This window comes from Gastrolobium bilobum, unplaced genomic scaffold, assembly GCF_033153095.1.
Source record: "Gastrolobium bilobum isolate Gb01-03AN ecotype WA unplaced genomic scaffold, APGP_CSIRO_Gbil_v1 utg80869, whole genome shotgun sequence".
Lineage (NCBI taxonomy): Eukaryota > Viridiplantae > Streptophyta > Magnoliopsida > Fabales > Fabaceae > Gastrolobium > Gastrolobium bilobum.
The window spans coordinates 32178-57476 of NW_026900068.1; the positions used below are offsets into that span (position 1 = coordinate 32178).

A 25299-nucleotide genomic window follows, 5' to 3' on the forward strand; every position below is an offset into this window, starting at 1 on the left:
TTTAGACAACAAAGCACTAATGATGGCTGGGTAGGTTTGATCATCCCCAAGAAACACATACTTGAGATTTAAAGGAAGTTCTTTAAGTTCCCCCTTGGGTGCTCCCTTAGGAATGTCATCTACTTTCTTTTCTAACTCTTTTACTTTCGGTTCTTCCTTATAGTATTCCACACTCGTTTCCTCCTTGAATTTGTCTTCCTCAAGTGAAGAGTTTTCTTCTTCTATCATTTCTTCCACAGCTTACTGTATGATATCTACTTTAAAACAATCCTCCACATCAACATAATGTTTAATAGCTTCAAACACATCAATGGTGATTGTTTCTTCATTCACCCTTAACATCAACTTTCCTTGTTCAACGTCAACCAGATATCTTGCAGTGGCTAAGAATGGTCTTTCTAAGAGTAGAGGACTTTCAGTATCCTCCTCTTCCATATCTAGAATTACAAAATATACAGGGAAAATAAATTTATCCACCTTGACCAAAACATCTTCTACCACCCCTTCTGGTCTCTTAATTGATCTATCTGCTAGATGTAGAATAACATTAGTGGTTTTCAACTTGTTAATCCCCAAAGCTCTGCAGAAGAATAATGGCATCAAATTAATACTGGCCCCCAAGTCACAAAGTGTTTTTCCTACTTCCACATCTCCAATAGCAATAGGAATGCTGAAACTACCTGGGTCTTTTAACTTCGGAGGAAGCTTCTTTTGAATAAGGGCGCTACATTCCTCCGTTAAAGCCACAGTCCCACCATCTTTCAACTTCTTCTTTTTAGACAAAAGATCCTTCATAAATTTTGCATAGTGGGGCATGTTTTCCAAGGCTTCTGCAAATGGAATGTTGATCTGTAGTTTCTTGAAAATATCTAGAAACCTTACATAATGCTGTTTCTACATTTCTTGCTTCAACCTCTGAGGATAAGGAACTTTTGCATGTGGAGATAGATTAATTGGCTTGTCTTGCTTGTCAGCTATTTTCTTCTTCTCCCACTTCATCAACTTCTTGGGTGAATAATTGTTTTCAACAACTACTTCATCTTCTTTCTTATCTTCCTTAACTTCTTCTTTTTCATCATTTTCAACTTCATCATCTTCAACAACAACTTCTTGCTCCTCTTTCTTTTCTTCCACTTTCTTCTGAACTGGTTGAAGCACAAGCCCACTTCTTGTAATAATGGATTTGCAATGCTTCTTTGGATTCACGAGTGTATCACCAGGGAACTTTCCGTGTGATCTCTCAGATATCTGTCTGGACAACTGACCAATTTGGGTCTCCAAATTCTGGATGGAGGCTTCCTGGTTCCTGAATGATGTTTTTGTCTCTTGCATGAATGCAGAAGTTTCTTCTCTGAAAGAATTTGAACCCTGAATATATTCTGTAGTGGTCTTAGATAACTGTGCAAAATCTTTCTCCCATGCAGAGGTATCACCTTGTGGTGAAGAATGTGGTGGAGGAGGATGCAGTGGAGGATTCAACTGATGATTAGAACTATAACTAAACCCTGGGTGTTGATTTCTATTCTTCCATGGTGGAACATACAAATTTCGCCCTAGTTGTTCTGGTTTCTCTGATCATCCCATACCCCATTCACTTCTGCTTGTTATGCAGATCCCCCATAATCACGATCTTCTGTAACATGGCATTTTCCACAAATTGCACACACAGAATTAGTGTCTACAGAAGCAACCTTTAGAGAGGACAGCTGCTTAGTGAGAGCATCCAACTGTTGTTGTTGTTGTTTTTGCATTTGCATCATCTGATCATTCTTGGCTAACAAAGCATCGTACCTATCAAGTTTTATAACTCATGTTCTTCTGTCATTCACTGGAGCATTGTCAAATTCTTGAGATGCTAGAGATTCAAATATGTCAAGGGCTTCCAGAGGGGTCTTGGTTGTTAATGAACCACCAGTCGTGGCATTCACCAATGTTCTTGTGTTGGTTCTCAACCCTTGGAGAAATATTGCTGCTTGATTCCATACTTCGATTCCATGTTGTGGACATTTTCTCAAGAGTGTTTTGAATCTTTCCCAAGCTTCATAGATAGACTCTGATTCTTTTTGTTTGAACCCTGTGATCTCATCCTTCAATTTCGCCCTATTTGATGCTGAAAAGAATCGGGCTAAAAACTTAGTCTGCAGATCGTCCCAAGTTGTGATACTTCCTTGAGGTAATGATACCATCTTCTTTCATCATCCTTCAGTGAATGAGTGAACAATCTTAACAAGATAGCATCTCTAGTCACACCATTGATCTTCACCGTATCGCTCAAAAGTAAGAAATTCTCAATGTGCAGATACGGGTCTTCTGCACTGGTGCCAGCAAATTGTTCTTTATGCACTAATTGTACTAATGCAGGTTTCAACTCAAAGTTGTTAGGTTCCACATTGGGTCGAACAACACTCCCAATTGGTGGAATTACAGTGGGAGCCATGTAATCTCTCAATGTCCTCTGTGGTGGTGGTTTGTGATTTTCTTCCATGACTTCTTCCTGAATTGTCACACTAGATTCACCTCTTTCTTGTAACTTCCTTTGTCTTGCTGCCTTTTTGTTCTTTCTAACTGTCCTTTCTAATTCTGGATCAAACAACAAAGAGTTTGGATTAATAGTACCTCGCATACACCAGAATTGGAATTGAACAAAACTTCACACATAAATATAAATTGCTGAAAATAAATAAAAATTCAATCTCAAATATTAATGGTGTCTGTCAATGTTGAAAGAACAAATCCCCGGCAACGGCGCCAAAAACTTGTTGCGACTTTAGCAAGTGTACTAGTCGTACAAGTAATAAAATGATAAGTAAAGATCGTTCCCACGAGGATTTGTGTTCAAACACCAATTAACCATTTATAATTAAGTTGAATCAAACAAGAATTCATTGAATGCATTGATAATTGTCACCAGAATTTGAATTATATTTGGAATCAGTAAAATAACTAAAATGTGAATTACAATTTTAAAAACAAGTAGTAAGGAAATCAATGTCCCTCAACCATAAACTTATGTAAGAATCGATCCAATCATAAATTATCTCCAATGTCATGTCAATCAATCTCCTAATTATCACTAAGATGTAATTCCTTACTATCTTAGTTGATACATTAATCAAGAAACCCCAATCCCTTGGTGATTTCCTTCTTAATACATACATTAAACACTGAGATTTTAAAGATTACATCAGAGTCCTAGTTCCAATCCCTTGAATAATAGAACACTGATGATGAAATTGCCAGTTACAGAAATAATATAAACATTCATGTTCTACACTACTTCCTTAATAAAAAGAAATAACAAAGACACTTTCATACCATCACATAAAAGATAATCATAATATTCAATCAACCATACATAAATCATCTTTGAGTTCCATTGAAATCCAACTACAAAGGATTCTATTCAGACATAGAAACAGAAATAACAAGAGAAGAGGAAAGATCAAACTCCATTGTCATGTTGTTGAATCTTCAATCTTCAATCACAATTACATAAAGTATACTAAAACTAATACAAGACTAAGACCTATGGAATTTAGAAATTCAGAGAATAAAATGTCAGATACTAAGTGTGAAGGCCCCTTGCCCTTTTATAGTTTACAAGTTCAAAACTGAAATAACATCCAGAAACTGACATGGGCGCTAAGATGCTGGATCGAGCGCTAAAACGCGCTCTTTTGTAATTGTTGTCACGAACATTGGCACGCTAAAATGCTCCTTGTTGGACGTTTTAGCGCTCAACTTGAAGGATGCTTAACCGCTTTTATTTGTCCTCATCGCTAAAATGCTTGACTTGACCGTTTTAGCACTTGAGACCTGCATCTTTTTGAACTTTCCTTTGCAGCAGCGCGCTAAAACGTTTGCTTTGGACGTTTTAGCGCTCAACACCAGCACTTTTGGGCTTCCTTTTGCAGCAGTGCGCTAAAACGTTTGCTTTGGACATTTTAGCGCTCAACACTTCAATCTTCCAAATTCTTCAGAATCTTTTTCCTTCTTTCTTTTGCTTCTTGAGATTCATTTTCCTACAAGAAAAATGTAAATTTTCAACAAAAACTTCAGAACTTGTATTTAGGACTTTCCAGGACATTAACCCTCTTTTCCATCCATTTAATCACACAAATTAAGCTAATTCATGCTTTAAAACCTTATAAATAAAGGGTTTATCCCAACATCAACACCAATGGAGGCTTGGGGTTCTCTTTTATTTACTATTGTTTTTGAATTCAGTATGCTAGGGTAGACTTTTATGTAGTTAGGGGTAGATGGAACCCAATTGAATCGTTTATGTTTATGGATTAAATTATTCTTGAATTCTTTTCTTTTTATAATTGAATAAATTTATCTGTCTTTAATGCTTTTTATGAGTTTGCTCCTTATAGAATGATTTTGGGAAATTGTATGACAATAGGGATGTTGGTGCATGAACCCCGAGTTGATAAATTTATCGTAATCCTTGTGATCTAGGGATAGACATAGGGTAATTGTGCAATCTTGGAATTCTTGATCTTAATGCATATTTTCTTGGAGAATAATCGGGAAACTAGAGTTTTTTCAAGATCACATAGATTTAGGGTAACAAGGAATTGAGCCTAATTAACTTAGAAAGAATTGATTGGCATTATATTAAGAAAAGGTTCTTGACTGTTTAATTCATAACATAACGAGGATATTGGGGGAAGTCAAAACCCTAGCTACGCTTGTTTTAAATTCTTAATTAATCATCATCTTTCCAATTGTTTCTTTTAAATTCTGAATTTTTAATTGCATGTTATTGCTTGTTCTTAATTTTAAAATTATAATTCTCTTAAATCCAATTCTTGATTGTCCAACTAAAAAGCGATTAGAGAACTAGTGCTTGAAAATTCGATCCTCGTGGGAACGATCTCGTACTCAGTACACTTTATTACTTTTACGACCGGTGCACTTGCTGAAGTCGCAACAGGGCTGACCAGCTTAATTAACGAATGGTTGACCCCAATATTAGGATCCCAATGATCCCTAAGGAACGGAGGAAAAGTGGCATGCTCCTGCCAAGCAGCAACAGAATGAAAAGGTCTCTCTCTCCAAGAGTTCACAACAGCTAAAAGAGATAAGAGAATTGGGTTATTATTCGATTTCAATCTAGGAAAAGCTTTAACAATGGCTGCAGCAAAGGCTGTTCTCCAAGAGGTATTGGCATAGATTATGTCTAATCTCTTATAAACCCTATCAAGATGAATCCATTTAGCACCTATCTGTTGCAAACACGGCAAGTATATCGGTCGTATAAGTAATAAAGTGAATGAGTAAAGTATTGTTCCCACGAGGACTAATTACAAGCAATAGTTTCATCATTTTTATCTAAGTTAGACAATTCAAAAGTATTTTCGCAGGTAACCAATATTTAATTAAAAATTAAATATTGATGACAGTAAAAAAATTAATTAAAAGACTAATTTAAAATAAAATTGAGTTTTAAAATCGAGAATAAAAATGCAACTAGGGTCTATTTCACGTCTAATTCCCCTTAAGTGAATTAAATTAATTCAATAAAACTCTAACTCTCTTGTTATCAAACGATTCATCATCTAATTATTAATTGGTTAAATCCCTAATGTCTTAGTTATTTGACACTTTAACCTAATTAGAATCCTAATTTCTTAGAAACTCTTCTTAGATTAAGCATTAAATGCAATGAATCTCACATACTTGATAAACTCTCACCAGTCTATGTCTAGAACAAGCAAAAATTGGTATTTATCCTTGTTCGTTTATAATATTAACTATTTCTATTTAGAACTTTACCCTCTTTATTCCTATATGGACGATCAAGTCATATAAGAAAGTTAAACAAATAAACCAGGATAAATACATAACAATTGAGGCAGAGTTTTATTGAAAAATAATTTAAATCAACATAAGAGGAATCATTAGATCCATATCCTTAACTACTAAGAAAATTAGCCAGACATATTCATATTTGGCTTTAACAAAATATCAAAAGAAAATTAAAAGACAATTAATCTAAATTCTTGGATAAAGAATGATGGTGAATCTCCATGTTTGCGCTTTGATCCTTTTCAATTCTTCACCGTCTCTGATCTCTGTGTTGCGCGCTCCTTTGCTCTTGGCCCCTTTTCCAGCCTTGAAATCTCTCTCTTGCCAACATCCAGAATACCTTTGTTTCCAAAATATTCGCTTTTTATATTAAAGAGAAACTCTTCTTTCAAATCTCCAATTAGATTTCAAAATATCACAGCCCAGCAGATATGGTTCCTCCTCAAAATAAATCTAAAGTTTCCTTTTTCTTATTGATAAAAAAAGTTTCCTTTTTGTTTTATTTTAAAATCAAATCCTCATTGTGAAATAAAATCTTCGTAACTTTGCTTCAATGGCGCCAAACTTGTGTTAGAAAATGGCGCTTTTAGGGCCACCCAACAGAAGCTAATTAACCTGCGCCAAATTGAGAGGGAGAATGTCGCCTTTGGCGTCACTTTTGTGTGCTTTACAGAAGGGTTGAAATTTTGGCGCTTTTGGCGCCACATTGTGAGAGAAAACGGCGCCTTTGGCACCATATGAACACTTGTATTTCTTGTGCCATCTTGTGAGGAGATTTGATGACTGGAGCGTCACTTCACAGAAAGATTAGAATTTTGGCGCCTTTGGCACCACATTGTTAGAGAGATTGACACCTTTGGTGCTTTGAGCTTGAAACTTGGCAAGTGCCACTTTCTCATGCTTTTTTTGCATGCTTTCTTTTGGCTTTCCAATTGGTATTCTTTAATGAGAAAAGTTCGTACAAAATAAATTAATTTCAAGAGAGTATTCCTGAAAGTGAATGAAATCTTCCATAACCACCCAATGATCAGTGATCCTCTTCCATTGGTGAGGAGGAGTCCTTTTCAAGCATGGGAGAGAGACCCCTCGTAGCTATAATACCTAGCCAAGCCTAAACATCGAGTCTAGACATGCTAAGCCCACTGCAGTGTACAAAGGCAACAGTGCAGGAGGAAGAAGGGAATTCCCTGTGTTGAGCCTCCATGACTCCTTAAGGGGTGCCGTTGAGAGGGTGTCTAGATATGGTCTAATATTATTTGGCCCATCATACTGGGCTTAAAGGGACTGTCTAGAACAATACTTTACTGTTGTTTTATTTTTAATCGACCTGAAGTGTGAAGAACTAGGAGAAGTTTATGATACTTGAAACAAAATTTTTGATCACTTGAAGTTCTTAAACTTTATCAAATCTTTAAATTTTTAAGCAAAATTAGAAAAAAAGAAGAAAAAACTAATCATCAGATTATCGTTATTGATAATAAGTTTAATATTTGAAGAAGGTGATACTTACAACATATTTTCGTTTACAACCTCTTACAACCATGTATTTAACCGTTGATTTCTGCCAATTAACGATTATTTTTTCGCAAATCAAACTCATTAATTAATTATTAATTCATAATAAGTAATAATTGTTAATTGACGGAAATCAACAGTTAAGATATGGTTGTAAAAGGTTGTAAACAAAAATAGATTGTAAATATAACCTTCCTATAATATTTTTGAATTTATATGAATCTTAAAAGATATAGCTAAGCTGAAAAACAATAATTATTTAGGTGATGATTATAATTTCACAATGAATTTAATACCAATTTGTAAAATAATAATAATTCATTTATTTATGATCATAATTATTAAATGAGGAAGGTTATATTTACAATTTTTTCGTTTATAATCAAATCTTAAGCATTGATTTCCGTCAATCTGACGATTATAATTTATCGGGTCATATTTATTAATTATCAATAAATTATAACTACCAGATTGTTGGAAATCAACAATTAATATTTGGTTATAAGATGTTGTAAGCAAAAAGTTGTAAATATAACATTTCTCTTAATAAATATCAATTATTATTATTATTATTATTTAAATAGAGTAAGTAAATAAGGATGAAAGTGGGAAAGAACTTGGATGAGAGTGTGAGACTGTCACAATGCGGCTTTTTGACCCTTTTGCCCCTCATTAATTAATTAATAACCAATTTGCCCCTGATCAAGAACTATCCACCAACCTGCCCCCTTTTAGTCGACTACCTTGCTGTTTTAGTCGAGCAAATGGTCAATCTTCAGAAAGTGGACTACCGCAAATTTAGTCGACTAAATGTCGACTGAAACCCTATATTTTCCATGTTTTCGGTCTCATTTCGATTGTTGTTGTTGTGTAAACCTAAATAGCTCCCTTTGTTCATGTGTAATCCTCTCAATCCGATTGTATTTCATCCCACCATCTCTACAGACCTAATATTGTGAAATCATTGTCATTGCCCAATTCCAAACCCCAAAATCTGAACCCAAACCCCCAATTTCAGAACCCAAGTCCCAATTTCGTGAGGAAGATGAGCACAAGTCCAAACATGTATGTGACAATGATCTACTATGATGGAAAGCATTATAAAGGCCCCAATGGTGTTCAATTTGAAGGAAAAACGAAAATGTTGAAAATCAAACGGGGCACTACATACAATGAGTTAAAGGAGAGAATTCAGCAAAAATTGGGTCTGCAAGGCAGCCAATGCGTTCAACGGATGATTGCCAGGGTAGAGACAACAGTTGGTAAGGATGCTATTTACTACATTGGTAACGATATATGTGATGATGAAGATGTCGAATGTGTCATAGATGCAATTGTTGACCGAAAATTTCAAAATTTTATTGAGATATATGTTGAATTAGATTGTGGTCAATCTTCATCTGCACCCATGCATATAAGAAGTGAACCGTATTTTGGTCATGAAGAAAGAGTAGTCGATTTATCTGCACCTGCACATGTCATAAGTCAGATAACACTGCGGGAAATAGATGAGGATGAACAGGATGCCGATATGGATTGCGATGAGGACGGTGAACCTGAGAGTGTTATTCCGCTAGGTGACACGTCAGATACTGACGTAGAAGGTGATTTCGACGCTGACACAAGCTCACCATCCCCGGGTTCGCAGGTTATGAGACCACTTCGTGTTGACCCTGTTAGCAGTGGTAAGATTTGTTTTTTAAAGATTTAATTTAGCAATTATTTTTTTTGTTATGAATGGTATTGACGGTGGCATTAAGGATACAGAATGAGATGGATTGGGTTGAGTCTCAACCGACAAGCAGTCAGAGTAGATGTAGCCTGTGTAAGCAAATTGGTCACAACAAACGTACATGTCCTATGAAGATTCCCAATACAAGATGAATTGCGGAGGAAGCAGGGGAGGGGCTTAATGTTTTGATGGTTTAACATTATAGGCATTTATGGTTTTATATGCTTGTATTTGATGTCATGATGTTTGTATTTGAATGTAATGACGGTGCTATGTTTGTATTTGATCTCATGATGTTTGTATTTGAATGTAATGACGGTGCTATGTTTGTATTTGATGTCATGATGTTTGTATTTGAATGTAATGACGGTGCTATGTTTGTATTTGATGTCATGATATTTGTATTTGACTCATCTTAGTTTTTTGACTCGGAAATTATGCTCCCTAAGTCACACTCCCTTAGTGGATCAGTGTAGAGTGGAAACCTAGGGCAAAAAACATGTTAGTCGATTAAACCAGTACAGGTTAATCGACTAAATTGTTGGTTTAGGACCCCAAATCCGAATTACACATGTTTTTTGCCCTAGGTTTCCACTCTACACTGATCCACTAAGGGAGTGTGACTTAGGGAGCATAATTTCCAAGTCAAAAAACCCATGTGGACATTAAATTCCTAAAACCAAGTCGTATGTTGTCATAACGTTTGTTTACGGTTAACAATAAAAGATGTAGCCTTTTTAAACACATGTACTGATTTGCTGTGATGTGTTATGGACGAATGTGACCTGTTCAATATTGTTTTGTGCCGTGATGATCAAATTGCTAAAAAGGTTCCATTCATAAGTTATACAATATTGAAATGGAATTAAATTCATTACACAACATAACATAGATCCAAAAAACATAATAATTCTGCATTCATTAAAAAAAGTTACATTACATCAACGACTTAAAGGAAATACATGAACAAAACATAATAACATGATGTACACCCTAAATCTACTTGTCATCCCCGTCTGTGTCCGTCTCCGAGTCGTCCTCATCTGACACATGACCCCCATCTCGTACATATCCTGGAAGTACTACACCACTATCAGCGTCATACACCACAGTCTGAGAAGAGTCAAAATCATAGCCGAGTATCTCCAACCATGCAGGTGCCGTCATGATGATCTCTATTCCACAGACCCTCGACCTCAGCTCGCCCTGTACGTAGCTGAGGTTATGGTAGAAGGCCCGCACCATAAGCTCTGAATACGGACATAGGGTCTCGGCCAACACTCTCAGATGTGCCGCCTCCAACACCCCCACAATTTCAAATCCCTCCTTATCAAAAAAGGCTGTATCCAAAGATTTTGGAGCACATAACGGCCGGTTCAAATGGTCACGTACGAATGAAGCGTGGACGGCAGGGTCGTCCTCAAACAGATACCCATACGGGAGGTCAACAGTATCAGGCTCTTCGTCTTGTCGCCTTGACGAAGAAGGTCGCTCTTGCCTATGCTTGGTGCGTCTCTCAAGTGACTCATTGCCCTCATCGCTCGGTCTTCTGCGGCTCGTCATTTGTTTAGGGTACCTACAATGAAACATGTCAGCATTTAACTATATGAAACATGTCATGATGGTAATGAAAACTTGCAGCATAAGCGTTGTAAACCAAAAGCAAACTTTTGCCACATACAAACTTTTCAAACAAAAAAATTCACACAATGCAAAAAAATAAACCTTAGTAGATTAGGGTTACAAAACCTACAACAAACGCTAACAAACGCTTTGATTAGAGTTCACAAATTCGGACAACAAACAAATACAAAAAATTCCTAAACCTAAAACACAATGCAAGTTAAGAAACCTTACCTATCCTTCAGATTTCACGATTTGGACCAAATTTGGGGGCAATCCACACGCCTAAGGGAAGGGTTTGGGGCGTTCTTCAGCTGCTCCTGCGGATTTGGGGTTTGGGCCGCCTCCTTAGTCGATTAGGTCATCTTACTCCCCCTCTGCCGAATGGGGGGTTTTTAAAAAACAAATCCGTCGATATTTAGTCGACTAAATATCGTTACTTAGTCGACTAAATATCCCAAAAATGTAGTCGATTAAGATGATTTTTTAGTCGACTATATTTGCGGTAGTCCACTTTCTGAAGATTGACCATTTGTTCGACTAAAACAACAAGGTAGTCGACTAAAAGGGGGCAGGTTGGTGGATAGTTCTTGATCAGGAGCAAATTGGTTATTAATTAATTAATTAGGGGCAAAAGGGTCAAAAAGCCGTCACAATGCTGTAAACATACTAGAATCTTGTACATGTTTGAGTCAATATCACCTACGTATTTATTAGGTGCTATCACGTGGAAGCTTAGTCAAAATAGTCTCATAAGAGTAATTAATATTATAAATTTCCTAAATAATTTATGGACGTGATGAGATTCAGAAATTTTCTTAAAATTTTAATTTTTACGGTCAAAATGTCTATAATTATTTGGGATGCTATTTAACTAACATTTTTTTAGGCAATTATTATAATAATAATCACGTACTAACATACACACTTGCCACAACCTGTTTGAAAACGATGCACAACTGACACGTTGAACGAAAGAATATATCAACATGGCACAAACCTAACCAGAAATTCTTAGTTTAACCTTGAAGTGAGCTACAATACACAATCATGTTTCTAAAATTTAGATTTGGTGGTGTAGTAGGTTTTTGTCAAGATCAAACAAACTCACATTATTCTATTTTCGACAAATAGGTGAAAAACATATTGAACCTGAAGCATATGATGAAGTTGTGCTTCATGCCAATCTATTTGTCTGGTCTGAACAATTTCAAACCCTTTTCACTTGGTATCATGGTAATTAATCATTTGTATTAACAAATGATTTGGAGGAATGGAATGGTTCCAAAAGAAACAAATCTTTGAAATGAGATTAGTCCAGGTTGCAAGTTCATTGCTTTTGTTTATTGCTTGACTTCATGGTTTGCACAAAAGCAGGGGCTTTATGCTTACACATATGATTATTGGTATCCAAGTGGATGCATTGGATTGGGTCCTATATTTCTTACTCTACCATTCCCATGTGTTGTGGTCCCACCACCAGCTGTTTTCGGTGATTTTTACTATACAAAATTTCTAAGATTGCGATGATTGAGAGGCACAATACATCACATGTATCCCACATTCTCACGTTCACATGATTTCATTTCTTTAATTGAGACAATAATGTGAGAGGGTATACTATCTTCAATACAACAATTATATTTACAAAATTTAAAAATTTATCCAATCTTAAATTGTTTAGTGACTTTTTTTACATTTTGCCATGGAAAGTATGAACTACACTTTAGACATCTCGTTTCCGTAAACCCCCTCTTAAAGAAAGAACAAAAAAACTTCTAAACAACTAAAAATGTATAAGATAAACTAAAGAATTGATATTAATAATTGAATAAAGCACCCTTAGTTTGATGACTGTTATAAAGTTATTTCTTAGATATAAGTGTTGGAATTTATGTTAATAATCCATTGGTTATAAATAAGAAGTAGGTTAATAAAGAAAAGAAAAAAAGGAAAGATGAAGAGGTGTGTGGGTTTTAATAAAGTCCCACATGGACAAATAGTAAAAAGTGACAGAATTTATAAGCTCTCACCTCACTCTCATAGATTGGCCCTTGGGTAACTACATATTTTGTGCAGAGGAGGAGCTAGGTGAGCTTAGGTCCACCACACGTCGGCTCGGATCGGATCGGTTCATATGTGTGTAATAAAAATAATTTTTATTAAATAATTTTTTAATATTTTGTCCAAAAATGTATCCGTTGCTTCCCTCCAAAAATTTCGAACCCAAACGTTTCTACTCGCCGGTTTTTTGAGCGTTTTTGAACCGAACCGGTTCTTACCTTTCATGAACCGATCAACGGCTGTGTCTGCTCATCAAACCGGTCACCGGTTGTTTCTGTTCACCGAACCGGCGACCAGTCGCACCCGTTCGCCGTGGGCGGCGGTTCATCATGACCGATCAGTGTCTATAAATAGACACTGACACCTTCAGAAATTTTTCTCCTTCCGGTTTGCATGTTCCTGTTCATACTCCAGTGTAGTTTCCTCTGGCATACTGCTATTTTCATTTGGACTGTTGACAGGTAGTGCCGCCACTCTTCAGACGAAATCCGTTCTATCCTGGGAGACGAGTGTCCATCTACCTTTGGCATTAGTGAGGGAGCAAATTGTCTTAAGGAAACACGTTCTGTGGGCTCGGATTTTATCCTTCTGATTTTGCATATCTGTTTCATCATTCTGTCTGTCTCAAATATCTGACAAGTAAGTCTATTCTTTAATTTTTATAGTTGCACAGTGATAATTCTGATCATCTACCTCATTTGCTTTATACATGGGTTCAAACTTCTTAGTGATTTAATATCACTCACTGCCTTCTATAACAATAAGTCTATTTTTTGAGAGGTTGACAGTTTTTACCAATAATTAAATGGTTCTATTTTTTTGACTGTTATAATGTTGTACTAAGGTTTATCAAACATAAGTAAAAGCAAGGACCAAAATCTTACAATTAAAGTGACGGGACTAAAATCACACTATTAAAACTACAAGAATAAAAGGGGTATCTTAAAAGGCTTGGAATTTGTGTGGAAGAAAGGATTCAAGAGAATTATAATCGAAAGTTACTCCACTTCGGTGATCACTTTGCTTACCAAAGATGGTAATGCTGCCCGAGAGTCACATATTATTGTTCGCATTCGGGCTTGGATGGATAAAGATTGGGAACTTAAGTTACAACATACTTACCATGAAGGAAATCAGTGTGCTGATTGACTTGCCAACCATATGATTCACTCCTATGAGAATCCTAAAGATTTCAATCAAGTTCCTCCTGGACTTAGTTGTTTATGTTTTGCTGATATTTGTGCTGTTAGTAATTGTAGGAATATTGTTATTGTTTAGTTAATTTTTGGGTTGTTGAGCCTTTTCTTTCACCAAAAAAAAAAAATTCACACTATTAAAACTACAAGAATAAAAGGCAACAACGAACGAACTATATGAAAAAACAGCAAACAACTATAAGAAGAACACAACTCAAAATGTAATTAAGCCAATACTCTATATATTAACGAATATTCAAACTATTCCAAATTGAAATACTTGCGCAAATTGAATATCATTTAAAAATAAGCATAAATGAATCTTTTATGCTTTTTTAATGTGTGAAAAATTTTAATCATTTATTATTAGATCAATTGTAATCAATTAAAATAATTCTTTCCTCTTCTTTCTTAAAATTGTGATTCTTATATGTAAATTAATGATTGAGATTTTACATTATGTGATCATATAAGAATATCCATTTTCAATTCCGGCACCTTTAAAATTATCACCTGATTAAGAAAATACTAATTGACTAAATTTATTTGATATATATATATATATATATATATATATATATATATATATATATATATATATATATATATAATATTTCTTTTGTTGTGGCTGCTTTTACGGCCACTAATATGTAACGTGATTTATACAATTTTTAAATATGACTATCAATTATCGCATTTGGATAATTTTATAAACTAACATTTTTTTTTATAAACACATTTTTATATATACAATGACAGGGCGTTTGGTACGAGTTATTTTTTAGGATTCTTGAGAAATTGAATTTTTTTAAATTTTTAATTTTCGGATATTATCATAAACTGAATGTAAAAATTATATTTCTGAAAATCGAGATTCCCGGATAAAAAAAAATTTCTCCTCTACCAAACGTCCCCTAATTTAATATTAGCCATTGAGTTTAAATGTAAAGTTTTTTTCGTTGATAGTGTATTTTAAAAAAATTAGTCTAAGAAAGAATCCATTTACATCAGCGTATATTTTATATTCATTATTAATGATTGATTCACTTATAAACAATTAATAATCAGTGTCATCAAGTTTACATTTGATTCTCTCCTTTATTTTAATTTTTTTAAAATCATTTTATAAACTTGGCTGTACATATCTACATACCTTATTTCATTGAGTTGATTGAAATCTTTGAAATTAGATGTAGACGTGTCCATTTTCAAGAAATCAGCCAGCTCATAGACCAACGTTCCACCTCAGAGCCAATGAAATCAAGCCATTTTGTTTCTTCCCTTTAATTTTTGTCCCTTCCTACATCTTTTTTTTTTCAAATATAAAAAATAAAATTATTTAAGGCTTTTCACTGAATTAATTCAGATTTAGGAATTGTGAAATAACCTATTTATATACACAAACTATAAACCCCCCACAACAAATCACACCCCCAATTCACGTTCACCTTCTTTTCTTTTTCTTTTTTTCTTCTTTCCATGGATAACAACGACAACAACACGAACACCAACAACGTGAAGGAATCGCTATTAGATCGAAGGAGCAAGTTCAACCGAAGCGTTTCGCACGTTAACGACGAGCTCCACAGCTTCCGAACCTATCTCCGATGGATGTGCGTCGATCAATCCAACCTCCTCACCACCATCCTCTCATGGTTCGTTTTCCTCCTCTTCGCCGTCGTTGTCCCCGCCGCCTCCCACTTCCTTCTCGCATGCCCAACCTGCGACGCTCGACACTCTCGTCCATACGACTCTGTCGTTCAACTCTCCCTCAGCTCCCTCGCCGCGCTGTCGTTTCTCTGTCTCGCGAATTTCGTTAAGAGGTACGGTCTCCGTAGGTTCTTGTTCTTCGACAAGCTTTGCCACGACAGCGAGACCGTTCGCTTGAACTACATGGCACAACTCAACGTGAGTCACTCATTTCTCTCTCTCTCTCTTTTTTTTTTTTTCTTTTTTTTCTTTTTTTTAGTTTCCGTTTGTGTTGAGATGTTTGCGGGTTAGAATGTGGCAAATGTCCGATTCAGAAACGCGTTTCTTAGTAACCAATCATTCACCCTAGAATCAACTAGAAACATGCAACAAAAGCTATCGAAGCTGTCCATTAACAATTCTAATTAAAACTAATTGGGTCCACATTCTTTTTTCTTTTATCATATTTTATACTATATTATTTAGGGCAAATAATTTCTACTTTAAAAGCAGAAAAAATGTCTCGGTTACTAAGATATAAAATTGATGCTTTCTCTCTCATTCCTTTTGTTTTAGTGACAAAGAATTTTTTTTCAGCTTTTGAAGCTTAAATCATTTGCCTTATTATTTATAATCAATTTAGTTTAAAAGCTTAAATTTTGATCATCATATTAATAATTTTATATTATAGTTTTATAACATATTTTCTCATACAAAAATACATTGATTTAATGTGTAATGTACAAGTTCACTTACTTATTTTAATTTTTTTTATAATACTTAATTATTTTTTAATATAACGGGATTGTAAAAATCACTCTAATATCATATAAAAATTAATTCAACTCAAAAATTTAAATTACTATGTAAAAGATACATTTGTAATTTGATATTATATTTCTCTAATAATTTTCATATAATATATAAAAATAGGAGGGTGAATCTCAAACAGTGATAAAATTAATCTTTTGTAACTGAAATATCATTTATTTAAATCCAAAAAACAATCCCTTTATAATTATATAGAGACAAAATTATGTATAAGAGTTGTTCTTCACTACCCCAGGGCCCTTTGGGAGTGATTTTTATATAAAAATAAGATCAATATGTATACAAATATTGAAAAGTCTTAATTTTTTTTTATTACAAATAGAAGTAAAATCAAATAGTTTAACAGACTCACACATTACTTCACATCAATAATAAAAATTATATATAATAAGTGATGTATATATAGCTTTATTGATATAAATAGTGTATGTGTGTGATCTGGTGCAGAGGTCACTAAAGATCTTGTCAGTGTTTGTGGTGCCATGCTTTATGGCTGAGTGTGCATACAAGATATGGTGGTACGCATCAGGAGCCTCAAAAATCCCCTTCTTGGGAAACGTGTTCGTTAGTGATGCGGTTGCGTGCATATTGGAATTGTGCTCCTGGCTGTACCGTACCACAGTGATCTTCCTGGTGTGCGTTCTCTTCCGTTTGATCTGCCACCTTCAGATCCTACGGCTGCAGGACTTCGCATATTTTTTCCACGTGGACTCTGATGTGGCATCTGTGCTGTCGGAGCACCTTAGGATCAGGAGGCACCTGCGAATCATAAGCCACAGGTTTCGCGCGTTTATAGTACTCGCGCTTGGATTGGTCACTGGAAGCCAGTTTGCGTGCCTTCTCGTCACAACCAAGCCTTCGACTGCACATGATGCCAAAATCTACAAAACCGGCGAGCTTGCGGTATGCACCTACTTTACCCTTTTCTTTTTTAAATATTGTTAATTTTTCCATTATTGACGTTAATTAAATAATTTAGTAATAATTGTATATTGTTACTAAGATTACCTACATTATGCATGGAATTAAGGTTGGGACATACAATCTTCTTACTGCCTAAAATTTGATGTATCAAAAAATGTTAGTTAAGAGTAAAAGTACCTTGAAAGTTTGGTCGTTGAGACAGTTTTAATTTGAAAAAAAAATTATAAAAATAATTGAATCAAGATATGAAAATGGCTTTTACAATCAGGTTGGAATGATTCATTTGGCACATCTATTTTGGAGGGAAAGAATTATTTGTTCATCTAATATTTTTTTCTCTCAATTTGTAAAAAAAAAAATATTTTTTGATTATTTGATTCGATATAGGTAATCTGACATTGTTAATTGGACAAAGTTTCAAAAATCTTTAGGGTAACACATAATGTTTTATTTTATTGAAATATTTGTTAATATGTTTTAAAAAATGTGAAGTATATATTTCTTAACTTATAAATAAGCACAAAGACAAAAATAAAGTTCGTCAGAATACTTGCTACATTATTTTCTTCTTCCTCTTCTTTTAAATTCTTTTATTTTAGAATATAATTTTCATATATTATTAGTGTAAAGAAAATTACATGTATATGATATAATGACATCATTGGATGTAAAATGTACAGATTTCTTATATTGATGAGAATGCATTAAAGTCAAATTTCATTTTACTTCTTTAAATCATTTTATAAACTTACGCATGTACGTGTCGACATCTGTTAACTATACATAGTTTATATACAAGATTTCAATGAGTTCAATAAATAAAAGTTTGTGTGATTGAAATCATTTCAAGTTTGAAGAAGTTGGGTCCATTTTTATGCAATCTGGACTGACCCCATGTTCCTTTGTCGAGTTAGACATTATTTATTATTAATTTCTTGTTCCTTCATAATAGAGTCCATAAAATAATAGAAAAAGACAAGAAGAAAACATTTAATAATCAATATAAAAGTGGTAAACCAAACAGGTCCTAACTTTGTAGGGGATTAAATATTCTGGTGCAGCTGTGCTCGGTGACGCTTCTTTCTGCATTGTCCATCTTGTTACGTAGTGCCACAAAGATAACACACAAAGCACAAGCGATAACAGGGCTTGCTGCCAAGTGGCATGTTTGTGCAACGTTGGATTCATTTGATGTAGTGGCCGAAGGTGGAACATTAACGGCTCAGGCTTCTCAAGAAAGAGTGTTTCCTAATGTGGGAACAGATGGGGAATCAGAGACTGATGAAGTAGGTGATGAAGAAGATGAGATTGATAACACAAGGTTAATCCCATCCTACGCTTATAGCACCATCTCATATCAGAAGAGACAAGCTCTTGGTAATTTTCTCACACCCAATTATTACTTCTTATGTATTTTGAGACAATTTAGTAATATAAAGGGAGTATGTTTATCATGTTGCATGACATAATTTGTTTCATGTAATACATACTCATTCACTATTTGTTTGTTCCTTGAGACAAAAATTTCCCTATAAAGAATGCATATTCTTTCTCCAGTTTTAATTAAAAAAGAAAGGTTGAAGGATAAGAAAAAGAGCTCATGCATTGCTTACAATATAACCCCCCAAGAAATTCTCAAGTAATGTTTTGATATTTTTTGTAATGAATATACATGTTTATTGAATCATCATATCATGATTATTATGAATGTTGATTGACTAAAGTTTTTCTTATTATTTGATCATTTTTGCAGTAAAATATTTTGAGAACAATAAGGCGGGAATTACAGTGTATGGATTCATGTTGGATAGGAGTACGCTGCACACCATATTCGGAATCGAGCTATCGCTAGTTCTTTGGCTGCTTGGGAAAACCGTGGGCATTTCTTGAAGAATCTTATTTGCGTTTCATAATATTTTATGAATAATGGCCTTAAAAGAAATGTAGTTTGTGAATCCCTAATTACCCAATTCTTTGATATATTGCTCCCAATTTCGCGAAGGTCTCGGTTCAAACTGGATGAGAAGTTAAGTTTTTTTATGAGAAAATTTGTTTCATCGTCTTTTCCCCTTTTTTATTTATCTCACGTAACAAAGAGTAAATAACGGAGTTCATTATTTATTTTTATTTTTTTGAAAAAGTAGTGGATTTCACTATCTTATCTCTGTTGCATGAGATAATTATCTCATGCAACATGAAATAAATAGATCCTTATATATATATATATATATAGGGTTATGTTTATCTCATTTTACATGAGATAAACATCTCTCCTACACACACAAAAAAGGATTGGGTCCCACCATTTTTTTTCTCTCTCTCCTCTTACATGTGGGTCCCACTTATACTTTTGTTTCTACAACATAAGATAATTCTTTTCCTACAACATAAGAAAAATATATCCCATATATATATATATATATATATATATATATATATATTATATATATATATATATAGTTTATCGTTTCTCAAATTGCTTGATAATTTTTTCTCCGGCCACTAAATCATAAAAGTACAAAGATGGATCAATGACGATAAAGAAAGAGAGAAAAAGGGAATCATAACTATTTAAAAGTGAATCAATTAATATAAGGAAATAAATAAATAAAACGACATAGTTTTGAGGTGATTGAGATAAATATATCTCAAGCAGCTTGAGAAATATATATCTCATATATATATATGGGGAAAAATATTTTTGCAGTTACTGCATATAAGTTATCTACATTTATTCTCAAAACAACGTCTTTTTATATATATATATATATATATATATATATATATATATATATGGCTTTAATGTTTATACAGTGAATGTAAATAAGTTATCTAAATTCACTTCCAAAACGACGTCATTTTGAATTAAAAGATTCAAAATTTATAATCCTAAACCCTATTATAAACCTGAAATAAATTATAATTATAAAAATACCTTGATTTTCAATCCAAAATGACGTTGTTTTAGGCTCTATATAGATAACTTATCTAATTGACTGCAGAAAAAATGAACCCTATATATATATATATATAGGTTCGATTTTTTTGCAGCCATTATGTGCAGCAGTGACAAATTTTTCATATATATTGATTAAAGCATTTAATGTGAGGAATCATAACCATACAAAAAGTGAAAGCATTAAATACGGAGAATGATAAATATCCACCTCATAACCATACTTTCGTTGCTGCATATTTGGCACCTTTAGATATGATATATATATCCCATCGATAGAATTGTGTGCATTAGTTATTTGGCCTCTACCTGTTGGGAAAATAGTGAAATGGATAGAAAGGATTTATTTATTTATTTTTAAACGTGCTTATTATACTGCAAAGAAAGAAGCCTCGCGTGGCTACCGTGAAGAGCAGTGTTCTTGATCAATGAAAGACTCAGAACTATAGTTAAAATCCCTGCACCCCGTTACCTAAGTAGTAGACTAGAATAGCTGCTGTGGTTTACATAGAGACGCCTAAATTTTGGTCGTCACCAGTGCAGTCAAGATAAAATCAAGTTCAATTAGAGATGAATTTGGATCATCATCTTCTTAAGGCAAGTACAAGTTTCCTTTTACAAGGACACATCAATTTCTGTGGAAGACTCAATTTTTGCAGAAGAGTACTTTTTTAGGCTGTTTGAATTCTGTTTTCAAAAACATTTTTTATATTTTCAGAATAAAAAATCCATTTAATATAACTGAAAAAATAATTTTAAAAATTATACCTATTTTTTAATTTTTAGAAGCAAATTTAAAATGTATTTTAGTTATTTTTATTTTGTGTTTTGACTTTTAACATTCAAAACAGAAAAGAAAAATACAAAAAATACATATTTCATTAATTATTTTACAAAATAGTTTTAAGAGAGAAAAAAAAACACAATTAAACATGCCCTTTGTCTTTCTCATTCAAAATATGATACTTCCTGTTTCTCGTTCAAAATAAGATACTGTCATTATTCCAGAAAGAGAGACATTTTATCATTGAAGATAAACCACCTTCAAAATAGTTTCATGAAATCTGCTACCTAATAAAAGGACAGTTTAATATTGAAACCCTACAGTGGATCAAAATTCCACAAAGAAACCATTAGAATTTAAACGAGACTTGATGAGGGTGAGAACCTAGAGGATGGATATTTTTACTACTAAAATCTTCTACTACCAACTCACTGCCTATCTAATCACCATTGGATCAACATTTTCTCTTTTTTCAAAAACTTTTTATCATTCTCTCTCTTTGATTCAATGGTGATTAGATAGGTAGTAAGTTAGTAGTAGAAAATTTTAGTAGTAAGAATATCCTTCCTCGAGAACCTAATACTAAGCCTTACCCTTGCCCTAATCATGACTTCTCTTCACAAAGGAGTAACTTTTACCATGGCTCGAGACTTGAATTTTTACCGCTACTTGAGACTCGCCTCTTGAATCATTAAATTTAAAACTTTAAGGAAAAATAATAACAGCTATACGAGTATTTGTAACAGAACATGGTACTCCATCTGAAAACTTGGTGGACGGGTTATTTACATGAGGAAGATAGACTTTCATCAATGGACTAAAAACAGAAAAATAGGAAATTTTCTTCTAGCGCATACAGAAAAGCAAACAAAAGCCTTACCTTTAACAATCATATCATTCCTAGAGCATTAGGCATATCACTGTTGATTTTGCCTGTCTATTAAATGTAAATCATTCTTACACTATACATCAAACTCAGTTTTGAAAGCACAGACTGTTGCCAAGAGCTTAGAGTTGTGAAGTACTAACCTATAAATTGTAAAACAAAAGATAGGAACCGCACATAGATATGCACTAATGGAGATTAGTCATGTGCGTCCAAAATTAAATGAAATAGCCATCAATTTATGCAACTCCCATGATAGATAGAGATCCAAAGTTCTAATGAAATGTCACGTAATATACTTGGAAAACATCCTTCTAATCTATAAAAGAGAAACAACTCAATCTATTCAACATCATTCTTGCAAGCACAGAATGTTCAATGGATCACAAGCTTCAAGGAACTAATGCATTATGAAGCACAATTAATCAACTGTATAATATGCAAAGAAACAAGGTGTCAACTATATTTCAAAATGAAAATTCTAACCATAATTTCAAATTAATAAGCAAGAACTGAAAATCATATTCTATGGTTCCACTGTTGTCACCTGTTGCCACTCCCCATCTACTGCTTCCTTCCATAATGTCACATTGTTGTTACCATCCGCCACAGCCAGTATGTTTCCAGTCAATGACCATGAGACCCTCCAAACAGGGGTATTGAAATCATTCAAAACCTTGCCTTCCCACTGATCCCCCTCTTTGGCCACAGTCCATATAATCACTTTACCATCCTGTGATGCACTAGAAATAGTAGATTTAGGAAGTCCCAAATTGGGTGCCCAAGCAACATCTCGAACCCAATCTGTATGCATATGAAGAGCAGGGAAGCAGTCCATCTTCCAGAGTCCATTGCTGAGCTTCCATACCTTCACAGTATTATCACAACCACCAGAGCAAAGCTTCTGAACAGGATCAAGCAACCCTGCACCAACAAGAGCACCAGGTGCCATTGAGGGGGCCCATGACACAGAAGTTACACCAACTGGGTGAGCTTGATCAATCCTCGAGGTGTCCCAGCCACCATCTGCTCTTGCAGTGAGAATAGATATATTCCCATCAGATGAACCACAAGCCAAGCAAAGACCCAACTCGTGAGGTGCCCAAGCAACTGAATTCACAGATGACTTGTGGTCATCAAAGACATGAGCTTGAGTCCATTCGTTTTGGTTACCCTCCTTCCAAACAATGACCCGCCCATCATAGGAACACGAAGCGAGTAGAGAACCAAATTTCGGGTGAGCCCATACGACCTGCCAAACAGGTCCTTGGTGACCAGTTAGAGTTGCTAGATGCTGAGAGGCCGTGTTGCTAACCCCAATTATCTTAATTGTGTGATCTGATGAAGCCGTAGCCAGCCTCTTACCATAGTAATCCATTGCAACATCATGGACTGTGTCTTGATGACCCGTTTCAACCTTCTGAGCAGGCATATTTCTGCTGTCAGCATACACATAATTCAAACAATTAGTTTCACACGCAAACATTTGCAAACGAACCTAACCTACACTATATTAAACAAAACCCTCTGTTAACTTGTCATTTCCAATGTTATAAAAGTAAAACTCATCTAAAATCAAAGACAATGAAGGGTCAACAAAACCATAGACATAAGATACAATACAATCAATAAAAAGATCAACATCATTTTCCATGCAAGCAACTATTCAAGCTTCAACTAACAATTCACTTTAATTATGAATCCACTAACCAAAACATCATACCCAAAATATAATAATATATCTATATATTCACAAGCTGGTGAAAAGTTGAAAACCCAGTGCAAAAATCAAGACAAAGCAAAAGTTTTTATTTTTAAACAAAAAATTGCACCAAATTCCACATTAAAAAAAATTGAAATTAAAATCCGTGCGAAGCTTGATCGATAGCTGATTTAAAGAATCGCGAGCAATTCGAAAAATTAGAAACAACAAACCCCAGAAAGAAAAAAACATAGGAAGAGTATCCCGTAAACATAGGGTTTTTTGATGAATATGAAGAAGCGTGAAATGGAGATGAAATCTGAAGATCTACTTTGAAATTTGAACAGATCGAGTGGGTAATATGCATGAGAGAGAGAGAGAGAGGAGGGACCTGTTAAGAAGGAGAGAGGGAGGGAGAGAGTGAGGAAGCGAAAGGTGGCGGCCGGAACTTCCGTGGACGGCGGAGCCAGGTGGAGTCGCCGGTGAATGTAAGTTTAGATGAGATCTAACAATGAAGAGAAACTGTTTGAAACTGAGGATGAGATGAGAAGCACGAGAAAAAAATCATTGCCGTTTCGTTCTTTTCTTTTGTTTTTATTGGGTCTCTATCCTTCTCTCTTCAATGATAATCCATTTGGGCTTTTTAGCTCAATTAAGTGAGCCCATCACTTTAATACCAATTTCTAAACCAGTTTTAGTGCCTGTTTCGCAGTTTTTTTAGTTTCTTTTCTTTTTTAAGTAATAGCAAGATCAATAGATTTTTATAAAAGTTTTTATTATTAAAAAAATTATAATGAAAAAAAAGTTAAAAGTTAAAAGTTTCAAATAGGATCTTTCTTTAAAAATATATGTGTTTTTTTTGACTCCTCATTGATCGTATAGTTTTATCCTTATTCTAAATTTGTATTTATATATTTTATCATTTATCTTAATAATTCATTTTAATGATAAATTATATTATTTTTCTCGTTTCAAAACCATCATAACAATTTTATATAATCACTAAAAAAAATTATTTTATTTTTCAATTTTAACATAAAAATAACTTTTAGCTTAAAAAAAGATGTTAGATAACGAGGTGACTCACCTAAAGTGTATGGACTTGATTGACCAAAGCTCTGGAGACTGGAACTTAAGCATTATTAGAATTTGTTATGGATATGAATATCATATCCCAACTACCCAAGGATTCCTTAAAGGATAACTACCCAATTATCCTAACAATATAAAACAGTAAGGCTGCTAAGGATAAAGTCCTTATCCCAACAGAAAGGAAGTTAAATCCTACTACAACTGGGAGATCTACACAAGCCCAAGAGGTAACCCTTATAAATAAGAGGTTAAAGACCCTAGGTATACACTTTTGAACCTATTTACTAATACTGCCCACACTGTGCACACACCCACCCCTTGGCTATAAGCCTATTGTTTGTGCGCAGTGATTGGGACCTCGGCAATAAACCTAGTATACACTCAGTATACACTATCTCTGAGCGCATACCATACGGTATAGCAATACGGTTTATCCAGGACCTAACATTGGCGCCGTCTGTGGGGACTCGATAAATTTTGACTCCCAT

At 34.3% G+C, this 25299-nt stretch overlaps 3 protein-coding genes and 1 non-coding gene across 5 annotated transcripts; 2 read left to right on the forward strand and 2 right to left on the reverse strand.

The window, feature by feature from the left end:
* Positions 1-240: 240 nt before the first annotated feature.
* On the reverse strand, positions 241-816 carry LOC133295187 (uncharacterized). Its single transcript, XM_061493984.1, has one exon. The coding sequence runs from the start codon at positions 814-816 to the stop codon at positions 241-243; it is 576 nt and encodes a 191-aa protein (XP_061349968.1).
* A 1173-nt stretch (positions 817-1989) lies between these two features.
* LOC133295193 (small nucleolar RNA R71) lies at positions 1990-2096 on the forward strand. Its single transcript, XR_009749302.1, has one exon. It is a non-coding gene; the product is annotated as a small nucleolar RNA R71 (small nucleolar RNA).
* Positions 2097-15296: 13200 nt separating this feature from the next.
* On the forward strand, positions 15297-19413 carry LOC133295191 (uncharacterized). Its single transcript, XM_061493987.1, has 4 exons — positions 15297-15855; positions 16915-17370; positions 18453-18768; positions 19145-19413. The coding sequence occupies exons 1-4, from the start codon at positions 15427-15429 to the stop codon at positions 19279-19281; spliced, it is 1338 nt and encodes a 445-aa protein (XP_061349971.1). The 5' UTR covers positions 15297-15426; the 3' UTR covers positions 19282-19413.
* Positions 19414-22360: 2947 nt separating this feature from the next.
* On the reverse strand, positions 22361-24294 carry LOC133295185 (protein transport protein SEC13 homolog B-like). Of its 2 annotated transcripts, none has more exons than XM_061493981.1 (2): positions 24111-24294; positions 22361-23437 (listed from the first exon to the last, which is right to left on the reverse strand). In XM_061493981.1, the coding sequence occupies exon 2, from the start codon at positions 23393-23395 to the stop codon at positions 22544-22546; it is 852 nt and encodes a 283-aa protein (XP_061349965.1). In that variant the 5' UTR covers positions 23396-23437; positions 24111-24294; the 3' UTR covers positions 22361-22543. The 2 variants fall into 2 exon arrangements, with proteins under 2 accessions (XP_061349965.1, XP_061349964.1); XM_061493980.1 differs by having other exon boundaries at positions 22361-23453; positions 24111-24293.
* Between the last annotated feature and the right edge of the window lie 1005 nt (positions 24295-25299).

What these genes read in the sequence shown, in the direction of transcription:
- LOC133295187 (XM_061493984.1), bottom strand. Translation starts at nt 816, where the DNA reads ATGCCCCACTATGCAAAATTTATGAAGGATCTTTTGTCTAAAAAGAAG.
- LOC133295191 (XM_061493987.1), top strand. Translation starts at nt 15,427, where the DNA reads ATGGATAACAACGACAACAACACGAACACCAACAACGTGAAGGAATCG. An exon ending in ACTACATGGCACAACTCAAC is followed by an intron (nt 15,856 to 16,914) that starts GTGAGTCACTCA and finishes GATCTGGTGCAG; the next exon opens with AGGTCACTAAAGATCTTGTC. An exon ending in TCAGAAGAGACAAGCTCTTG is followed by an intron (nt 18,769 to 19,144) that starts GTAATTTTCTCA and finishes TCATTTTTGCAG; the next exon opens with TAAAATATTTTGAGAACAAT.
- LOC133295185 (XM_061493980.1), bottom strand. Translation starts at nt 23,449, where the DNA reads ATGCCTGCTCAGAAGGTTGAAACGGGTCATCAAGACACAGTCCATGAT.